The sequence below is a fragment of the Ambystoma mexicanum genome, chromosome 4q (genome assembly GCF_040938575.1).
Source record: "Ambystoma mexicanum isolate Mex_15411 chromosome 4q, UKY_AmexF1_1, whole genome shotgun sequence".
Classification (NCBI taxonomy): domain Eukaryota; kingdom Metazoa; phylum Chordata; class Amphibia; order Caudata; family Ambystomatidae; genus Ambystoma; species Ambystoma mexicanum.
Genome location: NC_090928.1, coordinates 1,257,049,189 through 1,257,061,871, shown reverse-complemented (window position 1 = coordinate 1,257,061,871; position 12,683 = coordinate 1,257,049,189). Strand labels below are relative to the sequence as shown.

At 43.9% G+C, this 12,683-nt stretch overlaps 1 protein-coding gene across 4 annotated transcripts in view; it reads right to left on the bottom strand.

Moving 5' to 3' along the window:
• The window catches only part of SLC29A1 (solute carrier family 29 member 1 (Augustine blood group)), a 589,752-nt gene that overhangs the window by 171,064 nt on the left and 406,005 nt on the right, over positions 1 to 12,683 (bottom strand). For all 4 annotated transcript variants that reach the window (XM_069608852.1, XM_069608853.1, XM_069608854.1 and 1 more), the window contains one exon: positions 8,394 to 8,533. In XM_069608852.1, coding sequence (XP_069464953.1) covers positions 8,394 to 8,533 — 140 coding nt within the window. The remainder of the gene's footprint in view (positions 1 to 8,393; positions 8,534 to 12,683) is intronic.

Sequence of the window (12,683 nt, the reverse complement as noted above, 5' to 3'; positions counted from 1 at the left end):
AGTTGATTCGACGAAATCTTCACCCTTGAGGGGCGTAGGAAAATCCCGCAACCGATTGCCGTTAACGGGAGTAGAAACGGCAATCAGTTGAGGCTCGATTAACCGAAAAAAAGTGAAAATTCACCTGAAAAAAAAGCGCGAAACACGCAGTAAAGCTCGAGAGCTAAGCACGAGGACTCCCAACACTTGAACGTGCGGTAAAAATCTGAAGTAGGCTGCCAGAGGCGGGGCTTAGGTAGAGGGCAGTCATTGACTGTGGTCAGTATGACTCAGAGATCAGTGATTGGTTACTACTACGAAAGACAGATCAGAAACGAAACTGATACTGATTTTATCTTTACCGAGGATTCCCAGCCTGACGACGGGGAATATTCATGAGCATGTGAATCCATGCCAGACCCCATGCTGGAGAAAGAATAAATGAGTGCATGAATAGGGAGGGTGTGAAGTGGCCTGGAGGGAGCAACAGTGGTAGATAGTATGGTACAGAACAAACAAAGGCAGGGAGATACAGAGATAGAATGGCAGCAGGGAGGAGACTGGAAAACAAAATATGACGGAGAAGACAGTATTATTCTCAGATGATTCTTTCCTTCCCATAGACGACATTTGAGCTCAGACACAGAAAGCAATCAATAGCCACAGAAGTAGTGATCTTCGAAACCAAACCTGTGGTACAAGGGGCAAAGCAGGCTTCTCAGAGGATACCACTGAGCACAGACTAATGGCAAGCTACTGAAGGAGGTAACATAACGCAAAGGATGGTCGCTGAAAAGAACCTGCACACATCTCATACAATGTGCAGTCATACAGGCAGCTGGGAGAATAAACCACTAAACCTACAGGCAATTCACAAACTAGACCCACCGACCATACTAGCAACTTGTGGAATAGAACTATTCTACAGGTAACTGTAAGAATAAAATGTCCACCACAAAGGCACCCTGCATCTTCATATAAACACACTTACAGGCAACCCACAGAATGCAATGTCCACCGCAGAGGCACCCTGCATCTTCATATAAACACACTTACAGGCAACCCACAGAATGCAATGCCCACCACAGAGGCAATATGCATCTTCATATAAGCACACTTACGGTCAACACACAGAATGCAATGCTCAAACAAAGGCAACCTGTGTCTTCATAAAGGCACACTTACTGGCAACCGACAGAATGCAATGCCCACCACAGAGGCAACCTGCATCTTCATATAAACACACTCAGAGGCAACCGACAGAATGCAATGCCCACCTGTAAGAAAGGAGTGGTATCAAAGTAAGGCCGGCACAAGTGATCTCAGTTCAAGGGTGTTTATTGAACCTTTATTAGGGGGTGAAAAACACTTATCTAAACCTAAATCTACGATGGGAACAAGCTACAACCATCAAATAATAATAATACTGTCCTTGAGGAGTCTAATCAAATAAAAAGGGCCTATACTAAAAAAAAAAATATTGTCAATCCTTACATCTATGCTACAAAATAGTGTGGGATAGTGTTCACAAAAAGAAAGAAGTGTTAACAAAATGATGAGTCAGGATGTGTAGGCCGGGGCTCCACTTCCCCATGTTTTTACCACGAGACAAGGCAGGTCACTTGAGCACAGCACACTCCTGGGCTTCTCCGGCGCGAGTTCCTTTCTCCTTTATCAGGGCCTGTGCCAATGTCTCTTTGGTGCAAAGTCTCTTGCCTCAGAGGGCCTGAAGTTCCATAAACAATACAGATAAAAAAGTCCCTTCCTTGATATTCACGTCAGGCGATTTACTCTTCACCCTGGATCCCCCTCTTCCGGGCTCAGATCCTTGACATTCACAATTAGTCCCCCTCAGCCAGGCTCAGACCATTTCATTCACAATTAGTCCCCCCCTTCTGGGCTCAGACCAATTTCAACACATAGGGCCTCATTACGAGTCCGGCGGTAACCGAGGCGGTAAAACCGCCTGGTTACCGCCGTACTCGTATTACCATTCCGCCTCCGTGATTCCCGGAATTACCGGGGCATTACAACCCCGGTTTTCCGGGAATCACGGAGGCGGAATGGTGTTAATCCCCATTCCCATTGAGTCCTATGGGACTCAATGGGAATGGGGATCATGGAAACACCGGCAGCATCTCGTAATGCTGCCGGTGTTTCCTCGTCTGCCTGCAGGCGGGCGGTGTTAAACCCGCCAGGTCAAACCTGGCGGGAACATCACCTCCCGCCTGCAGGAGTCGGGATCAGGCGGTCCGGAAACAACGGTGGCGGCGGGTTTACCGCCACCGTTATTTCCGGACCGCCTGATTTGTAATGAGGCCCATAGACTTTCTAATGTACACGAGAATCAAGTCTACAATATCTTCTTGGGTGATTTAGCTATTCACCCCAGATCCCACTCTGCCAGGCTCATTCATTTATTTATTATAAGATTTATAAAGTGCAAACATAGGGCCCGAGGACGTCTAGGTGCTAAGCAGGAAGGGGCAGGCTAAAAAAACAAAATACTTATCAGGCCACAAGCTCTAGCAAAGAGGAAGAAAGGGACTAAACAGATGAGTCTTCAGGGCTCAGATCCCCCTTTTCCCTCAATGAGTCCCCCTCAGCCGGGCTCAGACCAATTTCAACACGTAGTCGATCGAAGACTTTGGAATGTGCATGGGATTCCACTCAACCCGTTGCAGGACCACTTCGATTCACGTTTTTGCAATCTTTTACATGCTCCGGGGTACCAAAACAGAGATCTTTGAGTGAGCACCCATGTGGTGCCGGACCACTCAGTTTGTGGTACCGTTCTTAGTTTCTTAAAGTTCAAATCGTACACAAGTTCTTTGTTCATACAATGTTGCTGCGTGCACCCTTGAGCATCACATAGCTGGTTATCAGATTCTCTCGACTCACCGACTGTGCTGAGCTCGTTGTCGTTGCTTTGTTGTCGGAGTTAAGGACGGTACCACAGTGGAAATATCTTCTCCCCGCCTTGGCCATCAATGCGGGAGGGCCCTGTGTACCTTCGTCAAATGCTGCATTGTTCGTCAGCTATTATCCCTGGTCTTATGTTTCTTTTCCTTGAGGTTTCCTGAAAGTCGCAATCCTTTCTTGAAAAGGGCAAGGGCAAATCCCTCCTTGTCGCCCTCTCTGTTTTCCCTGTTTTCCTCCTCGTTTTAAACTGCCACCCCGAAATAGCTACTTCCTTGTGCGTTTGTCCTCGCTCAGAGTTTACTTTTGTGCTCCGGCTTTTATCCGTTTGGGGAAGTGTGATGGAAGTCAGGTGTGTATAATCAGCAGTAATTGCCTGACTTTGCCTGACCCTTGCATTGGGACATGTCAGGTATACGGCTCTAGTGTTAGTCCGTTGTTGATCACGATGAACGGCCCGTGAGAAAGTGTTCATGTTGCAAAAGGGTGTGGGGGGATGGTTGAGTTTCTAGATATCCTACCCGGTTGGATGGGGAAAGTGTGTAATAAGGAAGGGGATACTGCGTCTCGCCATTTGGTGTCCCAATTCCACTCCCCAAAGACCCCAAATCCAGGTGATCCTCCTGCACAGGTCCACCCCAGGAACTGGATCCAATAGCGATGGTCGTGTTCTGGCCACTTGGATGATAGATCCCCGGGACCTAGCGAGTGAGAAACCTTCAGGTTTCTCACACACCACAGAGGCACCCAGCATCTTCATATAAACACACTTACAGGCAACCCACAGAATGCAATGTCCACCACAGAGGCAACCATCATCTTCATGTAAACACACTTACAGGCAACCCACAGAATGCAATGTCCACCACAGAGGCAACCGGCATCTTCAAATAAACACACTTACGGGCAACACATAGAATGCAATGCTCAAACAAAGGCAACCTGCACCTTCATACAAGCACACTTACATGCAACTCTCAGAATGCAATGTCCACCACAGAGGCAACCATCATCTTCATGTAAACACACTTACAGGCAACCCACAGAATGCAATGTCCACCACAGAGGCAACCGGCATCTTCAAATAAACACACTTACGGGCAACACATAGAATGCAATGCTCAAACAAAGGCAACCTGCACCTTCATACAAGCACACTTACAGGCAACTCACAGAATGCGATGTCCAACGATACAAGGAACTCTTAGAACACAATAACCAAACATACATGCAGCTCATACATCAGAACATACATGCATCTTGTAAAATAAAACAATGTACGGACAATTCATAAACTGCAACGTACAACCATAGAGAAAAGTCACAAAAAACCCTGAACTCTAATGACAACTCATAAAATACAATGACTACAGAGGCACCTTGTAGAATAAAACAACTAACCCTGTAGGAAACTGATAGAATACAATACACAACCATAAAAGCAACACATAGAAAAACAACCAAACATGCAGCCCAAACACAGATTATAATGTCCAACAATACAGGGAACTCAACGAATGCAATTCCCATACAGGAAACTCATAGAATGCAATGTCCAACCATACAAGCAACTCAACGAATGCAATTCCCAAACAGGCAACTCATAGAATGCAATGTCCAACCATACAAGCAACTCAACGAATGCAATTCCCAAACAGGCAACTCATAGAATGCAATGTCCAACCATACAAGCAACTCAACGAATGCAATTCCCAAACAGGCAACTCATAGAATGCAATGTCCAAGCATACAAGCAACTCAACGAATGCAATTCCCAAACAGGCAACTCACAGAATGCAATGTCCAAGCATAAAAGCAACTCAACGAATGCAATTCCCAAACGGGCAACTCATAGAATGCAATGTCCAACCATACAAGCAACTCAACAAATGCAATTCCCAAACGGGCAACTCATAGAATGCAATGACCAAGCATACAAGCAACTCAACGAATGCAATTCCCAAACAGGCAACTCATAGAATGCAATGTCCAAGCATACAAGCAACACAACGAATGCAATTCCCAAACAGGCAACTCATAGAATGCAATGTCCAACCATACAAGCAACTCAACGAATGCAATCCCCAAACAGGCAACTCATAGAATGCAATGTCCAAGCATACAAGCAACTCAACGAATGCAATCCCCAAACGGGCAACTCATAGAATGCAATGTCCAACCATACAAGCAACTCAACGAATGCAATTCCCAAACGGGCAACTCATAGAATGCAATGCCCAACCATACAAGCAACTCAACGAATGCAATTCCCAAACGGGCAACTCATAGAATGCAATGCCCAACCATACAAGCAATTCAACGAATGCAATTCCAAAACGGGCAACTCCTAGAATGGAATGGCCAAGCATACAAGCAACTCAACGAATGCAATTCCCAAACAAGCAACTCATAGAATGCAATCTCCAAGCATACAAGCAACTCAACGAATGCAATTCCCAAACAGGCAACTCATAGAATGCAATGTCCAAGCATACAAGCAACTCAACGAATGCAATTCCCAAACGAACAACTCATAGAATGCAATGTCGAAGCATACAAGCAACTCAACGAATGAAATTCTCAAACGGGCAACTCATAGAATGCATTGTCCAAGCATACAAGCAACTCAACGAATGAAATTCCCAAACGGGCAACTCATAGAATGCATTGTCCAAGCATACAAGCAACTCAACGAATGAAATTCCCAAACGGGCAACTCATAGAATGCAATGTCCAAGCATACAAGCAACTCAACTAATGCAATTCCCAAACAGGCAACTCATAGAATGCAATGTCCAACCATACAAGCAACTCAACGAATGCAATTCCCAAACGGACAACTCATAGAATGCAATGTCCAAGCATACAAGCAACTCAACGAATGCACTTCCCAAACGGGCAACTCATAGAATGCAATTTCCAAGCATACAAGCAACTCAACAAATGCAATTCGCAAACGGGCAACTCATAGAATGCAATGTCCAAGCATACAAGCAACTCAACGAATGCAATTCCCAAACGGGCAACTCACAGAGTGCAATGTCCAAGCAAACAAGCAACTCAACGAATGCAATTCCCAAATGGGCAACTCATAGAATGCAATGTGCAAGCATACAAGCAACTCAACGAATGCAATTCCCAAACGGGCAACTCATAGAATGCAATGTGCAAGCATACAAGCAACTCAACGAAACGGGCAACTCACAGAATGCAATGTCCAAGCATACAAGCAACTCAACGAATGCAATTCCCAAACAGGCAACCCATAGAATGCAATGTGCAAGCATACAAGCAACTCAACGAATGCAATTCCCAAACAGGCAACTCACAGAATCCAATGTCCAGACATACAAGCAACTTGTAGAATAAAACAGCCAAACCTACACCCAAGTCATAGAAAACCATGATCAACAATATAAGCCTGTGTAGAATAAAACAACCCTGAAGTGAACTCATACAATGCAATGACCACAGAGACAACTTGTAAAATTAAACAAACACAACTACACGCAAGTCATGGAATATAATGTCTATCGATAACTTGTAGAATAAAATCACCAAACAATGCAGGTCATTTATAGAATATACTCTGCAGACATAAAGACAACTCATATGATGCAACGTCAAGCCAACTTGTAGAATTTGGTGTTGCATCACATGCTGCAGACAAATTGTACAATACAACATTCAACACTACCTACAATAATCAAATCGCAAACAATAAGCACTCCCTATTCAAAAATAAAACTGTGAGGCAGAGCATTAGTTCATGAAAAGCCATTCTATTTAATGTAGTTGAATGTTAACAATCAGTGCAAATGTTGTGAAATACTCTACATGTAACTTGCGGGCAGACCATGACTCGCGGATGGAAGTGAAACTGGTGAATGAGAGAATGTAACCTTTGAATGCTTTGCAGAGTTTACATTTTATTGAGAGAGGAAGATACATTTTAATACATTAGTTGGGGATGTGTGATAGAGGCAAGGGCAAGCCCAGAGATGCAGTTTCTCGCCCCACAAAACGATACTTCGTTTTGGAGAATAGGATAAGAAATGAAGATGCAATAAGTAGCACTGTCAATCCCAGCTACCTCTTGACCCCACCTGTAACCCACTAGCGGTCTGACCTACATATAGCGCTCTGTTGCTTCCCAGTTAGGTTACCATTGTTATAAATCTGAAGCATAGCTATTGCAAATCGTGCAGTGTTTATGGGAGTAGAGGTGCTACAAGAGTTACTACTGCCTATTTGACAGTCATGTTTGTGAGAGGTTGAGGGGAAGCTTACGGTGTTCTTTATGTCCTGCAGACCAGACTGCTGCATGGAGACGTGCTTGGATAGACATTGTGGAGGTAGCAAACAAAAGAGAGGAATCAAAGAGAGACAGAGAGAGAGACATAGAGAGAGAGAGAGGAAGCGAGAGAGAGGGGAAGAGAGGAAGAGAGAGGGAGAGAGAGAGGGAAAGAGAGAGAGGAGACCACACTAAATGATGGATTGTGTACAGTGACAAACCAACAGAGGTTTGAAGTTTCTGGAATGATAGGGAAAGGAAGGTCTTTCACTATAAAAGATACATTAAAGTGTTCCATCTAAGGGGAGTAGGAGAGAGCCTACACTCAAACATTCATAGGAAACTATTGTCAATCACTGCAGGAAACTAAATGATCAAGTCATACAGGTAACTCAGCACCTAGAGACCTTTGGGTATGAGTGCACCGTAGACATGCCTCAAATCAATACATCAATGACCTTAGAAAATAGCATGAAACCACAGAGACATGTTCTAGATCAACACACAGACACCCAGGCAACTCATAAAATACAACTTCAGGTTATACAGACAACTCATGGGATACACTATCCAGCCAAAATGTCCACTAACAAAGCAAGCCAAACAGGCAACTCAAAGGATATATGGTCCAACCACATAGGCACTTTGGAGAAAAACACAAAGCCATACAAGGCAACTCACAGACAACATCTGTCAGCCATACAGGCCCATTCCAAACTAATACAAAGCAAGTCATAGAATTGTTGGCCAGACATACAGGCAACTCACAGAATACAATATCACACCACACAGTTCTTGGACCATCGGCATCTAGAGGTGATCGGATCAGTGTAATGGGAGCCATAATTTAATGTATTGACTCAGAGGAGCAGGTCCTCTTAATTCGGTGCTCGTAACAGATCATTATTTCGGTGCCAATGCAGGGCAAGAGATGACATGCCATCATCGCTGACACGGCCCTGACGTGCAAAATGGTGGGATGGTGGGCATGCAGTGCTAGGACTCTTTAAGACATGTGAGAGAAAGCCTGTGCATTGCTCAAGCAGCCCCCTGAACCTGTCCATTGCTAAATGTGGAAGCTCAGGGTGCCTGTCTGGATCCAGTAAGGTTTGGATCTATTTTAGTTTCGAAGCTACCCAGTCCAAGATAGGAAAGACAACACAAATATTTGAAAGCACCCGTTGGATGCTCTGGTACTTACAATTGATTAGGACAATTTTCAACATGGTGAGAGCGAAGAAAGTGAGCGGATCGAATGTGAGCTTCACAAACAGTGCTGTGAGCATAAAAAGTGCAAGGATTGCAGCAAGGGTTCCCATAATTCGAAACTTCTGCGGGATCCTGAGGGGGCAAAAGATAGAAACAATCATACTATACCCCAAAACTGAGACACACCATCAAAGAGCATACCAAAGAGAACTCTTGCATCCCTCTTACATAGTTACTATTTTCGATTGAATTTTAACCAGAAACGTAAGATTTTTTCCACACTTGTTTTTACATTTATACTGTGTGCTGTATTGATACTGTACTGTAACCAGATATGTAAGCATCCTGTAACGTATGCCGTGATACCTCAGGGTCTGGACGATACTGCTTTGTAACCTGTATTGCAGACTTAGACCATCTCTCTTGCATAGTCACCATTTTTGATTGAACTTCAACCAGAAACTTAAGCTTTCTTTTAACATTTGTCTTGCATCTATACTCGTGTTGTATTGCTACTGTATTGTAACCAGATATGTAAGCATCCTGTAACCTACGCCGTGATACCTCAGGGTCTGGGCGTATAACAAATAACCTAAATAAATAAATAAAAATAACTGGTGTAATGTATCAAAAGGCTGAGGAACCTTTCACTGACAAACCAGCTAGAAAGCGTTCATGCAGACTGTACCCCAAAACTGAGACACCCCATCACTGACCATCCCAAATAGAACTGGTGTAATGTATCGAAAGGCTGAGGAACCTAACACTGACAAACAATATAGAAAGTGTTCATGCAGACTGTACCCCAAAATGGAGACACCCCATCACTGAGCATTCCAAACAGAACTGCTGTAATGGATCAAAAGGCCGAGGAACCTATCAATGAGAAACCAGGTAGAAAGGATTAATGCAGACTGTACCCCAAAACTGAGACACCCCAACAATGAGCACACCAAATAGAACCGGTGTAATGTAACGAAAGGCTGAGGAACCTAACACTGATAAACCAGATAGAAAGGGTACATGCAGACTGTACCTCAAAACTGAGACACCCCATCACTGAGCATTCCAAACAGAACTGCTGTAATGGATCAAATGGCTGAGGAACCTAACACTGACAAACCAGATAGAAAGCGTTCATGCAGACTGTACCCCAAAACTGAGACACCCCATCACTGACCATACCAAATAGAACTGGTGTAATGTATCGAAAGGCTGAGGAACCTAACACTGACAAACCAGATAGAAAGCGTTCATGCAGACTGTACCCCAAAATGGAGACACCCCATCACTAAGCATTCCAAACAGAACTGCTGTAATGGATCAAAAGGCTGAGGAACCTAACAATGAGAAACCAGAAAGAAAGGATTAATGCAGACTGTACCCCAAAACTGAGACACCCCAACAATGAGCACACCAAATAGAACTGGTGTAATGTAACGAAAGGCTGAGGAACCTAACACTGACAAACCAGATAGAAAGGGTTAGGGTTCATGCAGATTGTACTCCAAAACTGAGACACTCCATCACTGAGCATACCCGATAGATTACAGCTCTATCGGGTATGCTCAGTGATGCTATCGAAAGGCTGAGGAACCTAACACTGACCAACCAAGTAGAAAGGGTTCACGCAGACTGTACCCTAAACTGAGACACTCCCAACACTGAGCATACCAGATAGCACTGGTGTAATGTATCGAAAGGCAGAGGAACCGAACACTGACACCAGGTAGAAAGGGTTCATGCAGGCTGTACCCCAAAACTGAAACACTCTCAACGCTGAGCTTACCAGAAAGAACTGGTATAATATTTCGAAAGGGCAGAGGAACCTAACACTAACAAACCAGGTAGAGAGGGTTCATGCAGACTGTACCCCAAAAGAGAGACACTCCCAACGCTGAGCATACCAGATAACACTGGTGTAATGTATCGAACGGCTGAGGAACCTAACACTGACAAACCAGATAGAAAGGTTTTATGCAGACTGTAACCAAAGAGAGAGAACACCACCACCAAGACCACCAAACCTGCAGCATCGATCAAACCAGAAAGAACGTGGGTTAGTGCTCAATGTACCAGAAGACCAAGAACCTTCAACACTGGTCAAAGCAGAGGGAATGTAAAGTTAGTTACTTGCAATCCTAGAACTAAATCAAGGATATCTTTATTCAATTCAAACGCAATAGCTTTGCCTGAGAGAGGCATCTCAGAACTCTCTTCCTCAGAATAATAACAAAATCATGGTGGGTTTGTTAAAAGCAAGAAGAAAGGACACCTTCTACATTTAATATGAGAGTAGAATAGGCCTTGTCAGCTAACAAGACACACAACACAGCGCCACCTAAAAGTCATTGTTTGAACTTCACCTCTGGATTAGAGCCGCACAGAAATGGAGAGGCTATGTGAGGCCTCCCCCCTTCCCATAAAAATTGAAGCACAAAAATGTGTCAAAAAGGCCCAAGCGGTCAGATGTACTTGATCCATAAGAATTCCCTTATCACTATGAACATATGTGCATGGTCCTTGGTGAACGAAGTATGTCTCACATAGTCTAAGCCATCAGCTACCCTCTCTCCGGCCACACAGAGTTTTTCACAATATTACCGCCAACCTAATTTACTATTACCGCCACACTCTCTGGCAGACTTACCGCTAGATATCAGTTTGTGGGTAAAGTGGAGGACTTACCTTCAGCTATTTTCTGGAGGTAAATCCTACACTTCACCTCCAATCTTAGAATGTGGCCATGTGATAAAATTGGCAGTAACTCTCTTACGGTCAAAGAAAGTGGTGGTAACGAAATGAATGCCAAAAAATGCTGCAATGATGAACTCGAATGAGACCCGTAGTCTTACCACGGTTCCGATTGAGCTACATTAGAGGACTGCAGGTAGGGAAGGACTGTGTACTGTTCCACCTGCCCCACTGATCCCTGTGCCATAAAGAGAGACATTATAACTGTTAATCAAGAACTGCTTGTAACTAACATTTGCAGAAGCTGTATTTTCTTTGAATTGTGATAATTCTTCTTGGACAACTGGAAGTTGCGGAAAAGCATTGTGGCTAAGAATGACATTGATGCTATTATAGAGAAGTGGAAAGTCTCATCACCTAGAGGCGAAGCTTTGTTGTTGTTGGAACTTTAGCTAACAAATCTTTACATTGACATTTCATCATCAGGAACTGAACTGGGACTGTTCTACCTACATGGAGTTCTTTATTTCTTTTTGTTGAACATTGGAGCTGAATTTGCCTTGAATCCTGGGGAGGGGAGTTCACCCAGGTTACTAAAAGGTTATCAAGGATCTGTATCCATAATTGTTGAGGTTATTTGAAATGCCATATGTTTTCTTTGTATTTGATGTTAAAGTGTGAAGGCCAGACATCCTGTGTTAGAGAGTTTCCCCTTAGTTTTGTTAGGAACGGTAATCATTGTCAGAGTAGGGATAGTGAGGCGTTAAATAACTTTTATAATTTAATAAAATGGCACATTTTGAAGAAACATACAAACGTTGTCCACCTCGGATTGTTGACCCCTCACAGTAGAATGGCTGACTCAGGCCATGCCTCTAAAAAATTGGTACATTCCGTGTTCTAGCATTGTAAGCTGAAGTTAGCTAGCAGCCAGTACCACATTATCAGAGCCTCCAAGGCTGTAAGTCTTGGCTTTGTTCCTGCACTGTTTCATCGAGAAGAGAGTTCATAGTGAAGGAGGGGAGAAATACTTTGTGGCTAGATGCATCCCTGTCAGTCACAAGAGGGTAATATGAGAGGACCTACATCTGGTGCACCTATATGAGCTCCCTAGCCAATGACTGCGATGGGGGCTTGTCTAAAGGTTTGTTCTTTCCCACCAAAAGTGTACTGAAAACGTCACTTTCGTGGACTCTGTACATTTTTCCTTCTAGGAATAGGCCACACAATTCATCTATTCTCGACTGGTGATTAAAAGGTGCTGTTTGCAGATAGGCTGCCTCATTACTGAAGAAGTCTCATGCAAAATATTGGACTGGAAAACCATAGAAATACAGCAGGCCATGGAAATTTGGGGTGGGGGCATGTGTCTCACTGATGGATGATTAGGAACTTAAAGTTTGTTGCAACCTGGAAGACTGATGTACACCTCCCGTCCCCGCACCAAAGGAGATACTCTTGAGCTATCTTTGTCCAAAGTAGCAATCAAGCATTGGATTGCTTGCACTGCAGCAGGAGGCAATTCTACCAGGTACACCCGTAGGCCGAGATTTTGACAAGTAGTCTGAAAAGGTCTTTTTCTTTGATT